This window comes from Saccopteryx bilineata, chromosome 7, assembly GCF_036850765.1.
Source record: "Saccopteryx bilineata isolate mSacBil1 chromosome 7, mSacBil1_pri_phased_curated, whole genome shotgun sequence".
Taxonomy (NCBI): Eukaryota; Metazoa; Chordata; class Mammalia; order Chiroptera; family Emballonuridae; genus Saccopteryx; species Saccopteryx bilineata.
Window position 1 is genome coordinate 57,814,725 of NC_089496.1, and position 25,889 is coordinate 57,840,613.

General features: G+C 54.5%; 1 protein-coding gene across 2 annotated transcripts in view; it reads left to right on the forward strand.

Moving 5' to 3' along the window:
- Positions 1-3,482: 3,482 nt before the first annotated feature.
- Positions 3,483-25,889, forward strand: part of NUDCD3 (NudC domain containing 3) — a 33,197-nt gene continuing 10,790 nt past the window's right edge. The window contains exons 1-4 of one of the 2 annotated variants that reach the window (XM_066238425.1): positions 3,483-3,962; positions 9,194-9,504; positions 19,207-19,339; positions 25,589-25,732. In XM_066238425.1, the coding sequence (XP_066094522.1) occupies positions 3,771-3,962; positions 9,194-9,504; positions 19,207-19,339; positions 25,589-25,732 (780 nt within the window). In that variant the 5' untranslated portion in view covers positions 3,483-3,770. The remainder of the gene's footprint in view (positions 3,963-9,193; positions 9,505-19,206; positions 19,340-25,588; positions 25,733-25,889) is intronic. The other variant, XM_066238423.1, reaches the window with a different exon arrangement.

Here is a 25,889-nt window from a genome sequence, read left to right on the forward strand (position 1 = left end):
TGCTCTTTTAGGGGAGGGATAACATTATGAATGATGATCACTTTTTTTTTTCCCTTAAGTGAGAAGCACGGAGGCAGAGACACAGACTCCCGCATGCGCCTGACCGGGATCCACCTGGCATGCCCACCAAGAGGAGATGCTCTGCCCATCTGGGGTGTTGCTCTGCTGCAACCAGAGCCATTCTAGTACCTGAGGCAGAGGCCATGGAGCCGTCCTCAGTCCTGGGGCCAACTTTGCTCCAATGGAACTTGGCTGCAGGAGGGGAAGAGAGAGACAGAGAGGAAGGAGAGGGGGAAGGGTGGAGAAGCAGATGGGCGCTTCTCCTGTGTGCCCTGGCCGGGAATCGAACCCGGGACATCCACACGCCAGGCCGACACTCTACCACTGAGCCAACCAGCCAGGGATGAATGATGATCAATTTTGAAATAAATTAAAAAATTTTTAAGAACAATACTAGACTTACAGAAAAATTGCAAAGATAGGACAGAGGTCTTATATGCCCTATGCCCAGCCCCCTGTACTAATAGCACATTAGTGAAGTACATTTGTCAGTGTACAGCTAATGAACCAATAGTGATAATTACTAACAAAAGTCCCTACTTTATTTAGTATTCCCAGTTTTTCCCTTGTGCCCTTTTTCTATTCTAGGATCCCACTCAGGACACCCCCTGATATTTAGTCATCACATCTCCTGAGGCTCCTGTTGGTACAACAGTTTGTCAGACTTGGTGTGTTTTTTGTTTGTTTGTTTTTTTACAGAGACAGAGAGAGAGTCAGAGATAGGGACAGACAGACAGGAACGGAGAGATGAGAAGCATCAATCATTAGTTTTTCGTTGCGACACCTTAGTTGTTCATTGATTGCTTTCTCATATGTGCCTTGACCGTGGGGCTACAGCAGATCGAGTAACCCCTTGCTTGAGCCAGCGACCTTGGGTCCAAGCTGGTGAGCTTTTTTTGCTCAAACCAGATGAGCCTGCGCTCAAGCTGGCGACCTTGGGGTCTCGAACCTGGGTCCTCCGCATCCCAGTCTGTTGCTGTATCCACTGCGCCACCACCTGGTCAGGCGAGACTTGGTTTTTGATGACCTGACAATTTGGAGGACTAGTCAGGTGTTTTGTTGTTGTTGTTTTGTTTTGTTTTTGTATTTTTCCGAAGTGAGAAGCAGGGAGGCAGTCAGACAGACTCCCACATGCGCCCGACTGGGATTCACCCGGCATGCCCACCAGGGGGCTATGCTCTGCCTATCTGGGACGTTGCTTTGCTGCAATGGGGGCCATTCTAGTGCCTGAGGTGGTGGCCATGGAGCCGTCCTCAGTGCCTGGGCCAGTTTTGTGGTCAGGTGTTTTGTAGAATGTTCTTCATATGGGGTTTATGTGGTGTTTCTCTCTGGATGAGGCTGGGGTGATGGGTTTTGGGGAGAAAGGCTATAGAGATGGAGTGTCATTCTCAACACATCATGTCAAAGGCAAGTACTGTCACCATGACTAATTGCTGTGACGTTGACATTGGTCACCTAGCTGAGGTTGTGTCTGTGAGGCATCTTCTTCCTACAGATTCCCTTTCCCCCTTTTCTAATCTGTGTTCATTGGGAGGAAGTCCTTGTGCACACCCTACACTTAGGGATGGGGAGCCATGTTCCAGCTCCTGGAGAACAGAGCTCAGCATTCTGAATACATTGTTTATACATGTATCAGTATGCACTCATGGCTAGTCATTTTGTACTTCGGGTTATAATACTACCTTAATTGTTTTATTAATTTGTTTGTCAAATTGCTCCAGCTTTGGCCTTTGGAAGCTCTGTCATTTGGCTCCTGGGTCCCTTTGTCATATGCCCATCATGGTGATTTTTTTTTGTCCCTTCTTGAGCAGTTCTTTAGTTTCTGGCACTATAAGAGGGTCCCCAAGACCTACAACCACAGGATTAGAAACCAGGATCTGGGTGCTTGATGTACACATTGCTACTGGGGCATCGTTGCTTCTGGGCCCTCTCAGCTGGGAGAGCAAAGAAATGTTTGTGTAAAAACACTTCCAAATGTAGCAACCCACGGGTATTGATCCACACAGTTCACTGTGATGCCTGTTCTAACCCAACACAGGCATTATCCCAGGCTCCACCTTACTTCTTATCTGCAAACACTCACTCCATAGTCAGAAGCCTGGCTCCACCCGCCACTACCACCTACTTGATTGCTCATTTCCAAGTAGGCACTTAGGAATTTCAGGCAGCCTGTGTCCCTGGGAAACAACTTAGAATGAAGTGTCTGTGTAGTTTCCTTTCCCTTTAGTCTCTGGACTCCACTCATTTCCAAGGACACCTCCGTCAGCAGCGTCAATGAGGCTGTTTTATACATTTTTCTTTTTAAGTGAGAGGAGGGGATATAGAGAGTCAGACTCCTTCATGCACCCTGGCCAGGATCCACCTGGCAACCACCGTCTGAGGCCAATGCTTCAATCAACCAAACTATCCTCAGCCCCTGAGGCTGATGCTCCAGCCACTGGCTGCGAGAGGGGAAGAGAGAGACAAGGGGGAGAGGAAGGAGAAGAGAAGCCGATAGTTGCTTCTCCTGTGTGCCCTGACTGGGGATCAAACCTGGGATGTCCGCATGCTGGGCTGACACTCTATCCACTGAGCCAACCAGCCAGGGCCTATGTTTCATACATTTGTAATACAGTACAGGTGGATCGCTTTGTCACATTCTGCATTCCATTCTGGGATCCCCAATCTCCTAAGTGATTTTTTAAAAACATGCATCCATTAAGTTTCTCTGTGTGCTGTAACTTCTCTATTTCTATCACTAGCCACGCCAGGTGTCATCCCTCACTAACACCCAGAATAGGTCCAGGGACCTGTGCTTTGTGCAGCCAACCTTTTCTCACACCTACCCCTGGCAACCACAGCCTGATTACGAGTTCTGCAGTCTGCCTTTTCCAGAATGCCATACTGCACGGCGCCTTTTCAGACTGGCTGTTCTTAGCAATAGGCCTTGAAGACCAATCCAAGTGGAAAGAATTAAGTAAAGAAAAAAGACTCACAGACACAGCAGCATGGTGACTACAAGAGGGAAGGGGGTGGGGGAGGTAGAAGAGGGCGGTGGTGGGGAATGGTGATGGAAGGAGACTTGACTCGGGTAGGTGAACACACAGCACAATGTCCAGGTGGCGTATTATATGTAGAACTGTACGACTAAAACCGATATAATCTTATTAACCAGTGTCAGCCCCATACACTCAAAACTAAATAAAGGAGATCAACCACTGTTGTTTTGTCGTTTGCGAGCTCATCTCTTCTGACAGGACAGAAGCCGTTTGTTGACGCACGCGGCTTGGCCTGCGCACGCCCTCCAGGGACAGCGTCCTCGGGCACGCGCGCACCTGTCCCCTCGGACCTGCCAGCGCAAAGAGGCGGGGGTGGCACTACGTGACAATCCGGGGTGGCGTGACGCCGCCGCCCCGCTCTTCCGCCCGTTTCCAACATGGCCACTAGGCGTCCTCAGCAGCGCATCCCCGGGCTCCCTGGCGTCTAGCGGCCACTTCGGGACCCCGGTTCGCTCCTCAGCGAGGACGCCGGCGGGGCGGTGGGGGCGGGCCGACGGCGAGGTCGCCCGAGCGCTGACCCGCACGGGACCGAGTGAGCGCGGACGGAAGTTTCGCGGGCCGCCGTGGGGGCCGGACCGTTACCGCGGCGCGCCGGAAGTGGCCGTGGGCCGGCGTCCGGGCCGCGCCGCTCCTGCCGTGAGCGAGCTCCCTTGCGGTCCGGTCGGTGACGCCATGGAGCCCGGGGCGGCCGAGCTGTACGACCAGGCCCTGCTGGGCATCCTGCAGCACGTGGGCAACGTCCAGGACTTCCTGCGCGTGCTCTTCGGCTTCCTCTACCGCAAGACCGACTTCTACCGCCTGCTGCGCCACCCGTCCGACCGCATGGGCTTCCCTCCCGGGGCCGCGCAGGCGCTGGTGCTGCAGGTGACGCGCGCCGGGTGGTCGGGCGGGCGGCGGAGCCTCGTCCCCTGGAGCTCCCCTTTCCCCAGATGCCCCTTCCCGGAGCCCCAGACTCGCGCGATCTCGGCCCCCGTCCCTCCCAGCGATGTTGGCCTCAGTTTCCCCCTCTGGCGCTTCCCGGGACCCGCGTCCTGGGGCCGGGGCTGCGAGCGAGTAAGCAGAGACGCCGGTCGCAGATCAGGTTGCGCCCTGCGGGAGCAGGACTGGCTCTCGGCGGTCTTGGTGTCACCGGATGCTCCCGGTGTCAGCAGCGGCGCCTGCAGCGCAGGCCGGGTGGAGGCCTGGTGGAAGCGCGGGGTCTGCGCGCCCGGAGCCGCTGGTCACCGGTGGCTGCGGTCTTCCTACTTGACAAGTGACTTCCTGGGTACGAGTCAGGACGTTTGAGCATCTGTCTGTCTGTATATCCCGGGTTAAACTTATTACATGTTTGAGGTCTTGGTAACATCCACTCGCCGAAGTTGACTGTGTACCTTGGAATGTAGCAGGTGTTTACACTCAGCCGCCACAGGCATTGGACACGCACTGGGATGTGAAGGTTTCGTTTAGGTCGTGGCCTCCTTGTGACACTAGTTACGGTTGAGAAGATAAAACACATCAGAACCGAGGACTGTGGCACGCCAGTTATGTGACAGTCCATTGGAAAGAAGGGAGCAAGTTTGGAAATGAGAGGTTTTGTAGGGAGGTGGGGCTTGGGCGGGGTTGGAAGCAGGTACTCAGCTAAGCACCGAGCCTGCTTGCAGGAACCTGAGAGGCTGGAAATGCAGGCAGTCCCTCCCACTTTCTCAAGCACCCTACAGTTTGTGATTGCAGTAAGAGACAAGGGCTTACAGTGTCTGAATAACTACCCGAGGTGACAGGGTCTAATGAGACGTGGAGCTGGGTTTCAGTGTTTCAGAACCTATGGCTGTTCCTCATCCTTTCAGTGGCTGAGTGCTGTCTCAGTAAGGGTTTCTAACGGCTTTAGCGCTGTTTAGTACTTGCGTGGACACCCCTGTGAAATAGATAGGGTTGAATTTTCTGTGACAGGTGAGGGTGTCAATTTGGCAACGTTTCTGTGATGTTAGTTCTTTCTGTTCCATTATTTATCCATTTCATAGTAGGGTGGGAATACTTATTTAGGGTGATGGTAGCTTGCAAAAAAGAGGAGAAAGGAGCAGCGACTGAGCACCTGGTATGTACTGGTTATTGTGGGAGGATGCCATCTAGCTTAATTCTAACACGGTCTGAAAGGTTGGTCTTTGCCCTTTAATATTATAGATGAACTGACAGGTAATTCATTTATCTGGTGTCAGTACATAAAACACCTACTATGTTCCAGGCAACTTTCTTGGTTAAGACATCGTGACCCATTTAATGAAATGGGAAGGGAGCAGGGCAGAGGGAGGGGGTGGATGAATCAGGTGACCTGAGGTCTCAAGCTTGGGCGACTGGAATAACGACAGTGCATTCGCTGTCCTGTCACTTGAGTTTAGGGGAAAAGGCCTAGTTTTAGATGGACTGGATGGGACTGAGGGGGGGGGGTTGAGGGAGAGCAGAGCTGAAGGTGGAGGGCAGCCCTTGGGGGATGGTCAGGGAAGGGATGGCGGAAGCAGAGGCTGCAGAGTGGGAGCAGTGGGAAGTAGGCAGGGCAGTGAGACTGACTACAACCAAGGGGCAGTTTCCAGCAGATGGTTAAGAAAGGGTGGTGTTTTCTGGAAGCATTGCCCAGGAACCTTCACAGATCAGATGCGCCCTAGGAATATTGTTTAGGAAGATCAGGGTGAATTCTAGGAGCTGTCCTTGAACTACTGAGGCATTTGGAGGGACACTTGTAAGATAGTTCAGTATTGGCTAGGAGTTTTTTTGTGGATGGGATGTCAAGATACTGAGTTGGGACCCTGGCCGGTTGGCTCAGGGGTAGAGTGTTGGCCCAGTATGTGGATGTTCCGGGTTCGATTCCTGGCCAGGGCACACAGGAGAGGCACCCATCTGCTTCTCCATCTTTCCCCCTCTCCTTTCTCTCTGTCTCTCTCTTCCTCTCCCGCAGCCAAGGCTCTATTGGAGCAAAGTTGGCCCCAGCACTGAGGATGGCTCCATGGCCTCCGCCTCAGGCACTAGAATGGCTCTGGTTGTAACAGAGCAACATCCCAGATGGGCAGAGCATCGCCTCCTGGTGGGCATGCCGGGTGGATCCTCGACTGGCACATGGGAGTCTGTCTGTCTGCACTGCCCCCCCTTTTCATTTAAGGGGGGGAGAAGATACTGAGTTGGCACCGATTTCCAGTTAAAACAAATTAAGACATGGGATGTGATGTACAGCACAGGGAGTATAATCACTGATAGTGTGATAACTTTATGAGGTGACAGGTTATCGCAGTGGTCCTGGTGATTGCTTTGTGAGGTTATACAGAGGTTGAGTGTGTTGTACACCTGAAATTAATGTGTTTTTTTAATTTGTTTGTTTGTTGTTTTTTTTTTTAACAGAGACAGAGAGTCAGAGAGAGGGATAGATAGGGACAGACAGACAGGAATGGAGAGAGATAAGTATCAACTCGTACTTGTGGCACTTTAGTTGTTCATTGATTGCTTTCTCATATGTACCATGACCGTGGGGCTACAGCAGACTGAGTAACCCCCTGCTTGAGCCAGCGACCTTGGGTCCAAGCTGGTGAACTTTGCTCAAACCAGATGAGCCCGCACTCAAGCTGGCGACCTCGGGGTCTCGAACCTGGGTCCTCCGCATCCCAGTCCAATGCTCTATCCAATGCACCACTGCCTGGTCAGGCGAAATTAATGTCTTTAACTACACTTTATAACAAATAAAAGGTGCTGAGTCAGATTGAGTGACTCAGTGCTGGACAGCGTCACCTCTCAGTGGCATTAGGTGGCTTCCTGACCGACCCCACCCTGCTTGTCTGCCCCTGACTCAATGGCAGAAGGCGACTTCCACTGCAGCGAGGTGAGGTGCTTGGGGGTCTCTTCAGAACACAGACTAAGAAGGTTTGGATAAGAGGATTGGAACTTGGAAGCTTTTTCTGACATTCGGGGGCTGGTGCAAAACTTCTTAAACTTTCTCCCTAATTCTGAAGATCTGTACCACCTGATGCACAGTTTGAAGGACCCTCACTGGGAAAGACATATTCCACTCCATGATATTTTTGTGGGTTTTGAGAAAAATATGTTTAGCATGACATTCCATTCATTTCAGTTGACACTCTGTGTTTGTCCTGGAGTCTTTGAGGAGTCTGTGTAGAAGCCCACCCAGGAGAGTCAGGGCAGCCGCTCTGTCTGTCCCTTGCGGAGTCCTGGGAAGCTGGGTGAGTCACCCCTGTCAGTGAGAAGGTTGGTTGGAGACCACAGATGCCCTTCCAGCCCCACAATCCTGCATTCTAGAATGAATGAGAGGCTGTGGGTGGTGGGAGGTCCCAGAGGTTAGGACCCCTGTGGTTGCTGTTTTTGGGGCATTAAGATGAAGCTGTGAGGTGTCAGGAGGATGAGCGGCTCTGGGGGCCAAGGGTTCAGGTCACCAGTGTGGGTGTCAGAGAGCGTGAGTCAGGGGACAGGTTCTCTGAAGTAGAAATGGTCTGGCGCCTGCAGGTATTAGGACTCTTGTTTTCCTTGGCCCACATCTCTCAGTGCTTGGTGCTGCCTGGACAGTAACTTTTAATTTGTGTGTGTGTGTGTGTGTGTGTAAGAGAGAGAGACAGACACAGGAAGGGAGAGAGATGAGAAGCATCGACTCATTTGCAACACTTTAGTTGTTCATTGATTGCTTTCTTATACATGCCTTAACCGGGGAGCTCCAGCCTAGCCAGAGACCCTTGGGCTTGAGCCAGTGACCATAGGGTCATGTTGATGGTCCCACACTCAAGCTGGTAAGCCTGTGCTCAACCCGATGAGCCCACACTCAAGCTGGCTTCTTTGGGGTTTTGAACCTGAGTCCTCAGGATCCCAGGTTGATGCTCTATCCACTGCACCACCACTGGTCAGGGGTAATTTTTACTTTCTTCACTAGTGGAACCCTGGACAAGTTCTCACCCCCTGGACCTCCTCTTCCTCCTCTTGGACATGTCGGTGCTGCCTGCCTCAGCATTTCCGGGTCTTCAGAGAATGTTTTTAACAATATTTGGCATAGTTTAGTGTGGTATTACCTTCTTTGGTTTTGTCTTTCTGCTCAGTGAACATTCATGATTATAAAATACCTGACTGCATTCCAGTCCTTTGGAGAATGACTCCTGCCCACTTATGAAAAGTGTTACTTTGTATTTTATCACAACTACTTTTTAGAGCAGTTTTAGCTTCACACCAAAGTTGAGGGGAAGATGCAGAGATTTCCCACATGCCCATGCTCCCCCATCTTCCTCGCCCCTGCCAGAGTTGTAGCGTGGGCTGCAGATGATGAACCTGCGTGTACATGTTGTTGTCACCCAGAGTCCACAATTTACATGAGGGTCACTTGGGGTGTTGTATGTCCCATCCTTCCCGCCTCCAGCAACTGCAGGAGCTGTTATTGGTGACCTGTTCTTTGGAAATATGCTTCCTGAGGAAGATGTGCCTTTTGTTGAAGGTCTGATTCAGGTCTTCTCCTTCCAAGTAACATAAACGTCTTCATATTTCTGTCCTCTGAAATGAAATGCCTGTTTGCACCCTCACTCTGATGGCATGGCAGGTATGCACACAGTCTGTCCTGGCCACACTGTTGGGGGGAGTCCCAGCACTTTCATGGGTGACAGTGTTCCAGAAAAGACAGGGCTGGCTCACCCCACCTGTTGAGTTCTGGGGGGGGGGGCTGTCAGTGGATTTTGTGTTCTTGCACATTGCAGGCAAGGCTGGGAATTTGTTGAATTGAATTCCCAAACGTTTCCGAGTCTGCGCAGTAGCCTGCCGTGGTTCTGAGGAGTGGAGGTCAGCGAGGTTCCACCTTCCCTCTGCAGCCGGAGTTGTTGGGGCCTTAGCCTTGTGCAGTCACTGGACAGTGTCCTCGGCGTTGCCAGCAGACGGGGTGTCGGGACGAGGGCAGGCGGGACCGTGGGCTGCGCCTGCTGAGGCTGGAAGTGGCTGTGCGAGGCTCGCCCCCGGGGGGCACGCCTGTTGGCTCTGAAACCCCCATTGGGTGCTCTCCCAGCAGCGCAGCGGGGCTTTGGGAACGGCTTTTCTCTCTCGCTGGGTGCTGCTGCATTTCTGCCGCTCACTGCAGGGTCACTGTTTGATTGTAGGTGTTCCAGACCTTTGACCACATGGCCCGTCAGGATGACGAGAAGAGGAGGAAGGAGCTGGAGGAGAAGATGAGGAGGAAGGAGGAGGAAGCTACAGCTGCGGTGGTGGTGGAGCAGGAGCCTGTGCCCACTCCGGTGCAGGAGGCGGAGGTCAACTCCACCACGGACTTGGCCTCGGGCGGGCCTGCAGAGCCTCCAGGCCAGCTGGGCGCAGTGCAGGAGGTGGCCTCAGGCCCCCGGGGGGACGCCGAGCCTCCAGGCACTGACGCGGCTGCTGCCCAGGCCCAGAGGGCGCCCTCGGCTCTTCCCAAGTAAGACCTTCTTCCTTCTCGCTGGACACCGGTGGGTGGGTTTGTGTGGAAGTGGCTCTTGCTGGGTGACAGCCACCGGTCTCAGTGTTTCTTTAGCTCCTGTGTGTGCAGGCTGCGTGACCGCACTCAGGGCAGTGTGTACAGGCTGCGTGACCGCGCTCAGGGCAGTGTGTGCAGGCTGCGTGACAGCGCTCAGGGCAGTGTGTGCAGGCTGCGTGACAGCGCTCAGGGCAGTGTGTGCAGGCTGCGTGACCGCGCTCAGGGCAGTGTGTGCAGGCTGCGTGACCGCGCTCAGGGCAGTGTGTGCAGGCTGCGTGACCGCGCTCAGGGCAGTGTGTGCAGGCTGCGTGACAGCGCTCAGGGCAGTGTGTGCAGGCTGCGTGACAGCGCTCAGGGCAGTGTGTGCAGGCTGCGTGACAGCGCTCAGGGCAGTGTGTGCAGGCTGCGTGACAGCGCTCAGGGCAGTGTGTGCAGGCTGCGTGACAGCGCTCAGGGCAGTGTGTGCAGGCTGCGTGACAGCGCTCAGGGCAGTGTGTGCAGGCTGCGTGACAGCGCTCAGGGCAGTGTGTGCAGGCTGCGTGACAGCGCTCAGGGAGGGGCTTCAGTCTTCTTCCTCTCTGTCCCTGATGAGGTTGGCAGAGTGCGTCACCGCACAGCCCGTGGAGACCTGGTGTCCATGGGGCCGCACTCCTCCCTCTGGACACCGCAGCGCCGTCCGTACTGGGAGCCCAGGGCCCAGAGTCCCCTTGGAGATGGCCCTGGTGACTGATTTGCCTTGGGCCCGCAGTGTCCCCTTTCTGTGTCTCCTTAGTGGAGGAGATGTGACAGCAGCCCCTCCCTCACAGGCTGTATGCATCAGTGAGCTGGGGTGGGGACAAGTGGCAGTGAGGGGCCCCGTGCCGTCCTCCTCAGCTGCTCTGCATGGTTGAGCCCTGGTCCGTGAACTAGTTGCATGCCCTCCTGCCCCTGGTGGGTGACAGGAGCTGACACCCACTTGTGTCTGATGTGGCAGCATGGGACACATGGCCTGCTGCCTGGTGCTCCGTGTGCAGGAAAAGCTCTCTCCCCCCTTGGACACGAGTGTCCCTGCCGTGTCCTGCTGAGCAGAGCCCCCTCATCCCTCTCCGCCTCCGCGGAGTTACTGTCCCTTTTGTTCCTCCTGCTGCTTGCACTCCCTCTGCTCTGTCTGGGGCGCCTCTGAGTTGGTTCCTGGTTAGGAAGCACAGTGAACGACTCAGGGACATGACAGTGGGGAAGCCCACGTGCAGGAGGGAGGGCAGCACTGCCCAGTCCTGAAGGTGAAGCAGCCGTTGTCCAGCGGGCGAGTGTGGGGATGCAGGCGGGGCTGGCCATGCATATAGGGCTCCAGTAGAGAACGGGGCGTGACAGGGCCTGCAGTCTGCGGGGGGCTGGGGCAGGGCAGGGGCCCAGGGTTCGGGCTGCAGGAGGAGCCCCCCACATCTGTCCCAGACCTGCACCCTTGGCCCTCACTGCCGAGGTGGCTCCTTGGGCACTGCAGGGGGCTGCTTTCCTAAAGGGTGTCATCCCGGTGTCCTCGTCTCTCTGGGCCGTTTGAGGGGGTGAGCAAGTGGGGCTGTCCCTGCGCAGGACCCGCCCCCCACCCCGTGCTCTGGCGGTTCCCTTCAGCACTTGTTCCTGCAGCTTGCCTGCTTCCCTGTGTTTATGCTGCCGGGGACGTTGGAGCTCTGAGTCCCAGGCCGCCCCCATCTTTCTCTTCTCTGTGGCCGTCTCCAGATTTCCTCCTTCCTGCTGCGGCATCGGATCCCCATTGAGCTCAGCAGCCCCGTGTTTACCGCGGGGGTGGGTTTTCTGCACGTGCCCCTGGGTTCCTTCTTAGGGCTTCCTGCCTTCATGGTTTCTCTCAGTTGTTCGGTGTGTTGACAGGAGCTGATTAAAGCCTCCATCGTTGCTGCCGTCTCTTGTTTTGTTTCAGTTGGTTGAACTGTCTCCTGATTTTAAGTCACATTTTCCTGCTTCTTCATACAGCCGGTAACTTTGTATTGGACACTGGGCGCCATGAACATCCTATGGTGATCACACCCCGTGTGGGCTGTCAGCAGAGGAGGGGGCTGCTCTGGGCCAGGGCACCCTCTCCGCGTGTGGTCAGCCGCCTGAGGCCCAGCTCCTTCCTCTGCTGGAAGGACTACATGGGTCCTTCCTTTGTTGGCCTGGCTTTTTCAGGTGCCCACTGCACGGGCCCCCGAATAGGGTCACATGGACATACCAGAATGCCACCAAATGGCACCCAGGCGCCCGCCCAGGCGGCCTGTGGTGAGGATGGACTGAGGCTGGAGCGTGAGAACGGCTGAACACAGCTCCTACACTCAGCGTTCTAGTGGGTTCCTGGTGCTGTTGTCACCGTGACTGCGCACCACTGAGACGGGAACAGGCCGTCCGCTTCCTTTCTAATTATGCCCACTGTGGGGTGCTTGGGGAATGAGGATGAATATTAAAGAGAACACCCACCCCTCCCTGCTGGTCCCTGGGACATTTTCTACAGGTTTTCCCATGAATGTCAATGCATGTGTGTGTGTTTTGTGACTGTGTGCACACACACAAGTACCATAGTCCCCTCATCTGCTATTTCAGGCATCCACGGGGGTCTTGGAACATGTCTCCCCAGATAAGGGGGTGACTGTATGTTTATGAAGCCGCATTGCATGTGGCTTCTGTTTTGCTGACCATTTTGTCCTGAGCATTCCCCGTACCCCGTGCTGATTTTGAGCTCACATTGTACATACACTGTCGAGTGTTGTGAGCCTGAGAGGTTCTTGTGCTGCACAGGGGTGTGTATGGGCATCCTGGGCTCGGGACAGTGAGCTCAGCCCGTGGACCTGCCTGTGGACGACGAGTGATACAGGTCTGTGTAAATCTACAAATAAGGCTCAGTTACAGATCGCTTGTAGTTGATCCTCTATTTCTCTTTTATTTCCTCAAAATGTATCTGTTAAAAAAAAGTCCAGTATTGATCCATTGGGTTTCTGTGATATGCGTTTGGCTGACTTGTGGTAGATGAGCTGGCTGGCAAATTGGGGGAAATGTTTTTGAAGGTTGTAAGTGTGTGATGGAAGCGAGTTCTCCCTAAAGGTAACGGGGGCCCATGTTTTCTTTTGTAGAGCTTCTGTGTTTTATATAAGTTTCTATGTTTGTATATTTTTTCTGTCATGTATCACGGACTGTATTTATGGGCTCTGTTGTGTCGTGCTGGGACTAGCAGCTGGCGGGGACCTGTCTGTCTGCCTGTGGCTGGGCATGGTTGTCACTGTCCTCATAGCACTCTGCACCCCCCCCCCCCCATGTCACATTAGGAACCGGCCCAGCAGTCACTTCACTGGGGCTGTAAAATGCTGACTCCTGGGCCACCGCTGAGAGGTTGACCTAACCATGGGGGTTTCAGGAGCTCCTCTCCAGGTGACTCTGCCTGAAGCCAGGACCTCTGGACGACCTCAGAGCCTCCAGCCTGTGGCTCTCGCGTCATCTCCAGCCCCACGGGGAGTTGAGTAGGTTGTTCCCAGTCTGGTGCCGTCACTGCAGTGCTCTGTGAGTGTGCTACACGAGCTTCTTGGAGCACACATGTGAGTGCTGGATGAATTCCCAGGCAGGGGTTGCTGGGTCACAGGGCCTGGCGGGTCACGCTGGTGGGCAACAGCCAGGCAGTGACGGTGGGTGCCTGACCCACCCAGGTGCTGCCAGCCTGCAGCCCCTGCCCACTCTGGCTGCTGTTAGCCTTTACCTTTATTCGAAACGCCACTCGGTGTGTGTGTGTTGGATTCTGATCGGCTGTGCAGATGTTTCTGTATTTTTTTCTTTTCATTCTGTCTGTTCACATTTGTCTCTTTGTTGGCCATCTTTACTGAAATGCGTTTAACCTTGAGGACTGGGCCTGTGTATACCCTCCCCCAAGCTTATCTTGAAAATTAATTTTTCTTTATGAAAATTCTGTTGAAATTCTTTTCATTGGGAATACATTATAGTCGTGTTTTGAATTAGAATTGACGTCTTTAGGGTCAACAATATTTAGAAATAAACTATATGCATTTTAAACTTGCAGAATCTTAATTCTAGCAGCGTGGTCCTGCGGCCGTGGCTGCGGGGTGTGAAAAGCCGGCACTGTGGTGGAACCCAGAAGGCAGTGGTGCCCAGAGTTCTCAATGTTTGTTTATTTTGTGGTCTGTAAAAAAAGCTTTGCAAAAATCATACAAAGAATTCCCATCCACCCCACTCCCAGCGTCCCCAGGTGTTAGGTCTTCTGTAACCAGAGGCTGCTGCGAGCCCATCTGAGGACTTTGTTCCAATAGTGTCCTTTCTCCTGGGCCAGGTGTGACCGTTCTCACTGCCTTAGGGCCAGGTATCCTCAGTCTGGTCTTGCATGGTCTTGACACAGAACAGACTTTTTTCTTGGCAGACACTCACTCCTGTGGTTTTGTGTGATGTTTCCTGACTGAAGAGTTACTGTTTCTCCTTTGTAACTACTGAGTATCTAGTGGGAGATACTTTGAAACTCTGTAAACATTGTTTCTCTTCCTGCTTTTGCCCACTGATCTTAGCGCTCCCTACCAGGGCCTTTCCTTCCTGGCTCAGGACCTGGGTTGTGCTTGCCTTTCCCACCTCGGGCTCCCTGGCTCCCTGGTCTCCTCACTACGCTGCCTCCTGCAGACTGGGCCTCTGTTCTCCTAGCTCATGTTCACAGTACCTGCTCTGGTTCCTCCTTTACAAAGCACCCCCTCCCCCCACCATGGGGCACGTGGGTGCTGACAGCTACTAGTTCACATCTTCCTCCTTGGCTTGGGCACAGGCATTGCTCTAACTGTCTGGAAACGGCCATGTCGTTAACCAGTTGGCTTCATGGCTGGGACAGAAATGGCCCCAGGCTGGCCCATCAGCCCTGGGGCTTCCACCACCTTCTTTACCTGGGCCCAGAATGGACCCCCCAAGCTTCCTTCTTTCCTACTTTTCTCATTTCTACTTTTATTAATGATTTCTCTCCTTAGATGTGCAACTTTCTATTTGTCAAACCTGATCACAAAGCAGGACTCGGACTTCACTTATCAGGGGTGTTTTGGTATCTGATGTCAGCATCAGAAATACAGACCTGGTGGGTCCCCGCCTGGCCCCGTGCACGTAACAGTACAGGAAATCACCGCCAGGCCTGTTGGTAAGACAGCAGAGTGTCACCTTGTGAGGGACAGCGTCACTCCAAAGCTGCCAACCTCTTAGAGGGGCTGAAAGGCCAGAACTTGTGAACTGGAAGTTTGATGTAAGGTGGGTGTTTCCGAGTGACACTGGGGATTGGGTGGGGCCCTCAGGTTGGTGGGAGTGCAGGGCTGTGACTTGGAGGGTCACCTGGAGGCCAGGTGTGAGCTGGGGCGAGCCCCCTCTGCGGGCGCCCTGAGCACTCCTCCGGGGAGTGCTGGCTAAGGAGGGCTGGGCGAGAGCCAGGCGCACGACTGTGGCTTCTCATCCGTGTCTGCTGAACGGATGGTGCTTGGTCCTCAGCACGGGAGGCTCGTTTCTGTCCTCTCTCAGCTGGACCTGCCCGCAGGCTGTGCTGGGCATCCCTCGGAGCCTTCAGACCGGAGTTTCCTCTGGTCGTGTTATTGCCCAATTTGAAGTCTGCTGGGAGTGGAATTATTGATAGTTTTCTGATTTTGGATGAGTCAAGAGTAGAACATTAAGTTAGAGACTAAGAATTCAGCATACTCCAATGGATATATTTATGGAACAGATCACCTACTTTTTGTTTTATTTATTTATTTATATTTTATTTATTTATTTATTTCATTTTTCCGAAGCTGGAAATGGGGAGGCAGTCAGACAGACTCCCACATGCGCCCGACCGGGATCCACCTGGCATGCCCACCAGGGGGCGATGTTCTGCCCATCTGGGGCATTGCTCTGTTGCATCCAGAGCCATTCTAGCGCCTGAGGCAGAGGCCACAGAGCCATCCCCAGCGCCCAGGCCATCTTTGCTCCAATGGAGCCTTGGCTGCGGGAGGGGAAGAGAGAGACAGAGGAAGGAGAGGGGGAGGGGTAGAGAAGCAGATGGGCGCTTCTCCTGTGTGCCCTAGCTGGGAATCGAACCTGGGATTCCTGCACGCCAGGCCGACGCTCTACCGCTGAGCCAACTGGCCAGGGCCTACTTTTTGTTTTAATTGTGTATTGCACATTTATATACTTGTAAAATATTGGAATGCCTCTTTCCTTTGTTAAAATAATTAACATGATTTAAGGAAAAGCATGAATATAACAAAAGTTCAATTTTTAGTTAATTAGAAGAGTTTGTGGTAAATAATCGGTTCTGTTTATGTTGGCTGACCGTCTGATCCAGATTGTCAACGATAGTCCCACATTTTACATCAACACTCATCGAATTACTCTGGGGCATATGATGAGAGGCTCCAAGTACCTAGCCTCATTTATGGTAGGTGTAGAATCACCTAGTATTTTTAACCGTGCTACAAAGTTAATTTAAAAATGTTAAAAGGAAGTTTTCACAGTGTGCCTGTTAGAGGAGTCTTTGCTGACTGAGCCATCCCGACGGTGGGGTGGGCCATCCCCGGGGAAGCTGTCACAGCTGGTGCTGCCCCTGGACCTCCTCTGTGGACAAGCTCCTGGTGGGACTGGTCAGGAGAAGGGGCTGCACAGGAGACCAAGGTTGACGGCAAAGGGCGTAGTAACTCCAAAAATTAGAAGGCATTTTTCTTGGTATAGACCAGCGATTTTCAACTAGTGTGTCACAAGAATTTTTAAGACATGTGGTACCTGGCTGTTTAGTCAGGGGCACTGACCTCTTTTCCCTTAGCTGTCAAATAAAAAACTGACACCAGCAATAGCTGTCTGGTGGGAATGAATCAAAATGATAAATTTTTTTTTGGTCAGGCAAAAAACAGAATACATTTTTTTTGGTGTGCTGCAGAATTTTAGTAATTAGTATGTGTGCCATGAGATGCGATAGGTTAAAATCGCTGGTCTAGATGATGACACCCCTGAGACCTTGGGGAGGGAGGAGCCATGAGGACTGGAGACATTTGATTGTTGTAAGAAATCTAACATTTTAAAGGAAGTATAAAGACAGGTTACAGTCAAGGGCAGGCGTTTGTGAAGTATAAAAACCACAAAGAATTCTCACCAGACATATACAGAGACCACCTACAAATGGGGGTAGGGGTCCAAGCAGAAGCGACAGCAGGAGTTTCGCAGAAACGGTCGCCGTGGCCGGTGACCACTGGCACGCAGGGCAATGTGCCAGGCCACACCGAGCTGTTGTGTGTGGATGTTTAACTGGCAAACTTTAGAGAGCCCGATGGTGTTGAGCGTGACCCGCTGTGCTGCTGGACAAGCGTGTGCACAGGTGTCCTTGACACCAGGTGCCCGCGTCTCTCGGGGCCAGACCCTGACTGACCACCTGACCCCATCGGCTCCTCGGTGTGGAGCCAGAACACAGCTTCAGAGCTACAGAGTCCCCCTGCCTCCTCGGTGTGGAGCCAGAACACAGCTTCAGAGCTACAGAGTCCCCCTGCCTCCTCGGTGTGGAGCCAGAACACAGAGCTTCAGAGCTACAGAGTCCCCCTGCCTCCTCGGTGTGGAGCCAGAACACAGCTTCAGAGCTACAGAGTCCCCCTGCCTCCTCGGTGTGGAGCCAGAACACAGAGCTTCAGAGCTACAGAGTCCCCCTGCCTCCTCGCCGCATGGTTCCCAGTTCTCAGCGCTCCCTGCCCGACTTTGCTTGCTTTCGATTGGACAAGTCTCAGAAGTCATGGCATTTCACCTGTCCTTCACCTCACTGTCATCACTGCGATGGACAGTGACGGTCCCTTGAATCTCCTGTCCCTTCGGTTTCCCCCGATTGTCTGCACAGCTGGTTTCACACTGGCCCCCTCGCAGTGCAGACACTGAATCTGGCTGCTGATTTCTGAGTCTCACACTTTAGAATAAGTTCTCTTCTCCTTTATGTTTCGTCCTGTTTATTTGTAAAGAAACTTGGAGCTTCTTCTACTGGAATTTCCCTAGCTCTGGACTTGGCTGGGGGCGTGTTCATGGTTTTGGTGAACGTGGGCTCTGCCCTCCCGCTCCTTGCCGACAGTGGCGGACAGGTGGGGTGGGTCTGAGGCCCCTCGGGTGGCATCTGCCTGGTCCTTGCATGGCAGACTCCCCGCCAGCCTCCGTCCCGTGCCCAGACCGGGTCCACGAGGCTGGTGCGGATCTTCTCACCCTCTTCTGCCTCCTTCCTGTGTTACTTGGGATCCGTATGGAGGAACTTGGCTTTCTGGAAATTCTGGTTCCTGCAGAGCCATCTTATTTATTAGTGTTCAGAATGAGTTGTACTCTGGGCATCAGAGGTGACCCATGGGTTTTGCTTTGTGACTCAGGGGTCCAGTGTACCCATGCTTCGGCCCATTGTGGCCATTGTTCTTGGAGCTCGTATCGGTCCATCTTTGGTCAGCAGGAGCCTGTGGTGCTCGAGTGTCACTTTCATGGGACCCTCCTCATCTCGAATGGCATTACTGCTCTGGGTCAGGACAGCTCAGCCTGTGTTGGGGAGGATCAGCGGCAGACACTGACCTGTGGTGCCAGGTGTAGGTGAAATTACTGATGCTGGACTTTTAAGAAACTCAAGGGTAAAGTTGTGCATTTAGCAGGAGACTCGGGCAGCACTTGTGAGGTATGCACGCTGAGGTGTTTACATGTGAGGTGTGCGTGCACTGAGGTGTGTACGTGTGAGGTGTGCACGCTGAGGTGTTTACATGTGAGGTGTGCGTGCACTGAGGTGTGTACGTGTGAGGTGTGCACGCTGAGGTGTTTACATGTGAGGTGTGTGTGCACTGAGGTGTGTACGTGTGAGGTGTGCACGCTGAGGTGTTTACATGTGAGGTGTGTGTGCACTGAGGTGTGTATGTGTGAGGTGTGCACGCTGAGGTGTTTACATGTGAGGTGTGCGTGCACTGAGGTGTGTACGTGTGAGGTGTGCACGCTGAGGTGTTTACATGTGAGGTGTGTGTGCACTGAGGTGTGTATGTGTGAGGTGTGCACGCTGAGGTGTTTACATGTGAGGTGTGCGTGCACTGAGGTGTGTACGTGTGAGGTGTGTACACTGAGGTGTTTACGTGTGAGGTGTGTGTGCACTGAGGTGTGTATGTGTGAGGTGTGCACGCTGAGGTGTTTACATGTGAGGTATGCATACACTGAGGTGTGTACTGTGAGGTGTGTGTGCACTGAGGTGTGTACGTGTGAGGTGTTTACATATGAGGTGTGCGTGCACTGAGGTGTGTACGTGTGAGGTGTGCGTGCACTGAGGTGTACACGTGTGAGGTGTGCACACTGAGGTGTGTACATGTGAGGTGTGCGTGCACTGAGGTGTGTACGTGTGAGGTGTGCATGCTGAGGTGTTTACATGTGAGGTGTGTGTGCACTGAGGTGTACACGTGTGAGGTGTGCACACTGAGGTGTGTACATGTGAGGTGTGTGTGCACTGAGGTGTGTACGTGTGAGGTGTGCACGCTGAGGTGTTTACATGTGAGGTGTGCGTGCACTGAGGTGTGTACGTGTGAGGTGCGTGTGCACTGAGGTGTGTACGTGTGAGGTGTGCGTGCACTGAGGTGTACACATGTGAGGTGTGCGTGCACTGAGGTGTGCACGTGGGACCGTTGCTGGGCTGTCATCTGACTGTTGGTTCTTTCCCAGGAGACAGGAGCAGTTCCAGAGAAACCCTGACAGCTACAACGGAGCCGTGCGTGAGAACTACACCTGGTCACAGGACTACACGGACTTGGAGCTCAAGGTGCCGGTGCCCAAGCACGTGGTGAAGGGCAGGCAGGTAACCAGGGGCTCCTCCAGTCGCTCTGCTCGGCTGCTGTCCTCGGGGCTCAGGTGTCAGGCTGTGGGCTGGTCTGTCCCCTTGACCGCCAATGCCCTCCCATGCACCTGCTTAGTCATGTCAAGTCAAATGTGAGATCTGCCTCCACCCAGCCAGCCTTTCTGTGCTGGGGGGGGGGGGCTAAACTTCATTTTCTAAACTTCAGTGTTCTTGTGTCATTTATGGCATTTATTCTCCACAGAAGACATGACAAGGTGGGCAAGGGGCTTCACAGGTGGGGCAGCGGGATCCCCAGACACAGAGCAGAGACCTGAGTTCTGGAGGGACAGGCGGGCCCGGGCGGGGAGCCACATGCAGAGGGGATGGTCACGTAGACAGCGTGAGCTGAGGGCTCCAGTGCACTGAGCGTGACCGAGTAGAATAACCCGTTAATGAAAGACAGGCGAGTGCTCAGACCTCAGCTCAGGAAGATGTGATTGTGGTCGTTGCAAATAGAAAACACCCCCCGAGTAACATGGGAAATGGAAGTAACCGCGTTACAGTCCTCGGCATATAAACCATGATGTGTGCCAGAGGCGGTCTTTATCTCGACTCCACGGGCCAGCAATCCGCAAAGCATGGGAGGCCTGCCATGGCTGCAGGTGAGCCCGAGCCCCTGACGTTCACGCTGGCCTCACTGGTCACCCTCAGTGGCTCCTGCATGAGCTGGTGGTGATGGCCGAGTGGTAAAGTCCTGGTTCTCTGCAGGCGGCATCAGCTGCTGAGGTGCATGTGTGTACCTGCGGCCGCCCACCCTCTGCATCCGGTCTGGGCTTCCGTGAGGCTGGGTCGCACATGCAGCTTGGAGTGGCTGCTATGCACACTGGGAACAGCTCCTGTTGGTCTAAATGGCTGTGCAAGCTGGCTGGGCGGTCACTGCCCCTCTGGCCCTGTCCTGGCCATAGGTCCCTCGCTGGCTCTGTGCACAGGGGTCTTGGTGGGCCTGGCGGCCCTTGAATCCAGTAAACCTGCTCATTCTGCAGCACCAGAGACGGGAGTCCTGCACCATTGTGGCTTCGTGTGAATATGGGGCCGGCTATGGCTAGAGCAGCTTTACTCCCCCCCTCCCACTGCCCACGCCATCCCAGGACTCGTTCTGCAAGTCCGTCTCCCGTGACCACTGGTCCTAGACAGTGCGTCTCCCCTGGCCTGGTAGGTCATGGGGCACACTCTGCCCTTCCTGTCGGGCTGGTGTGCCCCATCTTTTCAGGTTGCTGTTGTTCAGGTGTTGACTTCCATTTTGTGTTTTGGTTGGATTACCTCGTTGTAGAATGTAGATGCATAAGTTATGTAAAGTATTGGTCACCGTGCTCTGTGATGGAGCTAAAAAGCTGCAGCTCCCTGTCCGGAACCGTGCTCTGACTGCCGCCCAGCTCCGGGAGCCGTCCCTGAGCCTGTGCTCAACCCAGCTGATCGCTGTCCACCTGTCACAGCCACTGGGGAAGCTTCCCACTGAGCAGATGTCCGTGTCATGGTCCTGCTCTGCCCCTAGGGTCCTGCCTTCAGCCCACTGCGGCTCACTCAAGTGCACTTGTGACCTCTGGGGTGATATGACTGCATCAGACCAGCAGGAGCCTGGTTCTGCTCACTCGTGTCTAGACGCTGTGCCCTCTGGCCAGTCCGCTGCTGCAGAGCCACGTCCTGGGGTGCAGGCAGTGTCATCGCGGGTGCCGAGCGGAGCACAGTGCACCTCACGGTGATTCACATGGCTAGCACTCCTCGGACCCCTCGTCCTGTCCCCGCAGCCGGGAGGCCGTTGTGGCGCACTGGAGGGACAGTGCAAGTGGCCGCAAGGTGTGTCCAGGAGGCGTGGAGCCCATGTGCTTGTGACTGGGTGTACACAGCGTTGGTATTTCTGACACCCACTGGCCGGACATGCTCTCGTCTCCGTCTTCATGCGGCTGAGTTTCTCTTTCCTCCCGAGTTCTTTTCCCACAGCCTGTTCATCGTACTGCAGCTGCCTTTTAAAACCTCACGCTCTCCATTTCCTCGTGGCCTGAGTTTTAGCCGCACTGCACATAAAGCGCGGTGAGTGGATCTGCAGCACGAGGCTTTTGCTGACCTAAGGGTTTTCTGAATGGCCACTTCCTCCGGCCCTGGCCCAGCAGCTGTCCCCGAGGGACTGTTGCAGTGATCTGTCAGCAGTGTCTGCTCTTGGTTTTCGTCCCTGGCCCTACCAGGTGCTGTCACGATGGTGCCGTGACTGGCAGCTCGGGTGGGTGTAGGCGGCTCTGGCTGTGGGGGCTCTGAGTGTGGGGACCCTGGCCCCTCCTCCAGCCACACCTCAGGCTGCAGGCACCAGAGCTCTGCCTCCTTCACCCAGTGATGTCTGCAGAGATGCCCCTGCCTCGCGTGCCATAGGGACAGAGGGCGCCTGCCAGCCCTGCAGGGACAAGTGTTTGTTTAACAGGCAGCCTGTCTATTGCTGTTTTGCTGATGAATCTAAAGAAAAACTTGGCCCTGGCCGGTTGGCTCAGTGGTAGAGCGTCTGCCTGGCGTGCAAGAGTCCTGGGTTCAATTCCCGGCCAGGGCACACAGGAGAAGCGCCCATCTGCTTCTCTACCCCTCCCCCTCTCCTTCCTCTCTCTCTCTTCCCCTCCCGCAGCCAAGGCTCCATTGGAGCAAAGCTGGCCTGGGTGCTGAGGATGGCTCTGTGGCCTCTGCCTCAGGCGCTAGAGTGGCTTGGTTGCAACAGAGCGGTGCCCCAGATGGGCAGAGCATCGGCCCCTGGTGGGCATGCTGGGTGGATCCCGGTCAGGCGCATGTGGGAGTCTGTCTGACTACCTCCCTGTTTCCATCTTCAGGAAAAAAAAAATAATAATGCAGCTTTGGTCCTGAGCCCGGGAGATCTGGAGGGGAGATCTTTGCTTCGTCCACTCTGCTTCCTTTTCTCAGTGTAGCCATGGTGATCGTGACGTCGGCTGGGCTGCTCACAAGCCTGGCATTTCTCGAATCATCGAGTTTAAATGCTGGGAAACCAACCAGAGAGCTCAGGCCAGCTCTCAGTGTGCAGATTGCTGAAGCCCTGACCAGCATGCCGTGGTGACACCGAGTGACGGCTGTGCCTCTCGCCTCACTGCTGCCTCCTCTCAGGTGTGGTGGTCCTTCATGACGGGTGAGGCCCGGGGTATGGGCTCACGGCTGTGCTGCTCGCCCTCTGTGCCCACAGGAACCTACCGGAACAGCATCCCAGCCTTGGGGCGTCTGCATGGTGACGTTCGGCCCCAAGCTTGGTGCAGCTGCTGGAGTTGGTGCTGGAAGCTCGTAACGTGGTGTTCCCTTCCGAGGATACATTTAGTCATGTGGGGGAGGCTCTGTTACAGGATGGTCTGTGATAGAAAAGGCTACTAGCCTGCACGTGTCTGTGTAGAAAAAAATTTCTAAAAACATAAGGCGTTACCTCTCCAGAAGAAGAAGTCGTTTACAACCAAAGTGCTCTCTCCTGCCTCCGTCCTGTCTGGACCAGCCCCACCCAACCTCGGGCCTCACAGTGCGCGTTTCTGGGGCGTTCAGATATAAATATATGTCATCATGTCCCTGGGGAACAGGCTTTTATGAATCTGGTCAAAAACAGCCTTGTGAGTGGGGCCTCCCCAGACCCTCACGTGGGTCAAGTAATGACAGTTGTTTGAGATGCTTTGAAAGAGCCTCGTCTCACAGGCTCCCTCTGGTGGCTGCCTGGCTACCCCGGGACGTGGGCTCCGTGCAGCTGGAGGGCAAGGCTGGGCTGTCAGTCAGAGAGCTTGTGGCTCCGCCCAGGCTTCTCACACAAATGCTCCCAGGGTTTCTGCAGACCTCCAGTGAGTTTCCGAAGTTCAGAAACAGTGGATGGTCGGCCGTTTTGCAGCATTCTTGTTGCTATTCTGGAAGGCCTCCTGCCACCTCTTGCAGTGATGTCCCTGTGGATCAGGAATTTCTAGATTAGTTTTTTGTTTTCCTGGAGTTTTTGCTGCCTTTCATTTTCTCTTGTCAAAATAGTGCACTTTGATCCTAACCCCAGCATCACCTCGGCCCCAACATGCTGTCCTGCCTGGAAGTCACCTCCTTCCTGCAGATCCTTGCTCTGCGCTGCACAGCTCTGCTCTTTGGAACTTTCAGGACTTTTTTTAAATCAGTATTCTGAAATTTCACAAGATTGTATAGCTCGTCTTCCATTCATCCCACTCAGCCCTCAGGGGTCCTTCTGTCTGAGGCGTGGTTTCCGTGGGTTCTGGAGACGATCTCGTCCGGACACGGCCTCTGCAGGGCCAGGCCCATGGCTGGTGCGAGTCCGTGTCTCCACCTTCTCTTCTCTGACTTTACCTTCCAGTCTTTCTCTTGAGAATTTTATTTTGGCCCCTGCATTTTAATTTTAAGTGTTCTTTTTTAGTCTAATTCTATTTTCATAGTTTATTCTGGTTCTATATATGCAACCACTTCTCAGATCTCGCTGAAGACATAAATAGGAAACACTTCAGAAAATCCTTTTTCCTAATTAGCTCTGTAGTTTTGTTTCATTTTCTGCACCTAAGTCTGTCTTCATGTTGCTGGGATTCTCAGAGGATGCGGCTGGGTTTTTTCACTTAAAAAGTGCATCGTGCCTGACCTGTGGTGGCGAAGTGGATCAAGCATCGACCTGGAATGCTGAGGTGGTCGGTTCAAAACCCTGGGCTTGCTGGGTCAAAGCGCATATGGGAGTTGATGCTTCCTGCTCCTCCTGCCATCTCTCTCTTTCTCCTCTAAATTGAATTAAAAAATAAATAAAATTAAAAATAAAAGTGCATCCTTCTCACTCGTGTCTGTGCCTGAGTGGACGGTCGTGTCTGTCCTGGGTCTGTGTCTGCCCTTGTGGTCTCTGTCGGCCTCGCTCCACACGGGTCCCCGACGGTGGCTCAGTTTCTTTGGAGCACTGCCCCTCTCTGCTGTGGATGACGGTGGGTGCCTGTCCCTTCTCTGCCCAGCTGTCCCTCCTGCACTCTGCGCCCACTGGCTGCTCGCGGAAGCCCCTGTAGCTGTGGCACCGCAGAGGGACTGTCCCTCGTCACCCCGCTTCCTGTGTCCCACCTCCCACTTCCTCCCAGCCTCATCCATGGCTGTCTCTGTGTGCTCTGTTCCTGTCGACCTTGGGGGTCGCAGAGGTCAGGAGATGGCTGCCGGTTCCCAGGGTGACCTCTTGAACTGGAACTCCCAGGATCACCTGCTGTCAGGGTCCCTCAGAGTTGTCAGCAAGCAGGAGAACTCGCCCAGAGTTGGAAAGTCCTGTGTCCTGTGCGGCTAGCTGGGAGGACTTCTGTGTTAAAGCGAGCTCACTCCTGGGTGGCCAGGGCTGGTGAGCCTCAGCCTGCTGTTAGGTGTTGGCTGCACCACCATCCACAGTTGGGGCGGCCGGTTAGCCTGTGATGGTCAGATCCTGCGAGGTGTTTGCTGTGGGCAGCCGGCGTGAAGCTGGCTGTGCCTGAGCCATTGCCGACCGGCTAAGCCAGGTGAATCCTCCCCGAGGTGGGGGCGCTGACGAGCAGTGACAAGGACAGGAGGGCCGTTGGGAAGGCCCGAGTTCCCCTGCGGTATCTGTTTCTCACCTCGCATGTTAGGTAAACGTCCGTCGTTATAAGAAGATGTCCATGTTGTAAAACACAGATTCCAGAGAAAGTGAAACAGGTAGAAGCGGGGGTCCTGTGTCCTTTTCTCTTCCTGTGACTGATCTGGTCATCTGGGCACGGTGCTGGCTTCGCTCGTGCCAGGTCCTTGAGGGACAGAACCAGAACCAGAACCAGAGCAAGGGCCGGGGAGCGAGTCTCGGGGAGCCAGTTTCTCGGGGAGCAGGACCAGAGCCCGAGCACCTGGCTCAGCTGCCCCACCTGAGACTGGGCTGAGCCTCAGAGGCCACCAGCGGCCTGTGGAAGGGACAGTCAGGTGTGTGGCCTTCCTGTGTGTCCAGACGGCAGGGTGGGAGTGGCGTCACTTGTCCCCACCCCCACCTCGGGGTCGGCCCCCTGACGGCAGGGTCCGGCGGAGGGAGAGCAGCCCCCACACTGCTCCTCCCCATGTCCAGTCTCAGCTCTGCGCGGGGATCACGCGGCTGCCGCACGTGTCGGTTGGTTGCTGTGACTTTCCGCGAGGTGCCTGGTGACCCGAGGCTGTCTTGTGTCCTGTTCTGCCCCTTCCCGTCGTGGAACTTGCTGGTCGCCACCTTCGCACAGGAATCGACTCTCCTCTCTCCCTCTGCTCCAGGTCTCGGTGGCCATCAGCAGCAGCTCCATCCGAGTGGCCGTGCAGGAGGACAGTGGGGAGCGGGTGCTCATGGAAGGGAAGCTCACCCACAGAGTCAACACTGAGAGCTCTCTGTGGAGCCTGGAGCCCGGGAAGTGTGTGCTGGTGAGTGGGTGCCCTGCCCTCGGGGAACCCAGTGGGCTGTGGAGATGCTGTTGTTCAGGAGCTGAAGGTTCTTTGTGTTCTGGACTTAATTACTTACTTGCTGGGGACGTGTGGGATCGAGCATCGTGATGACCTGAGGCCCAATGAGTGCGTGGCC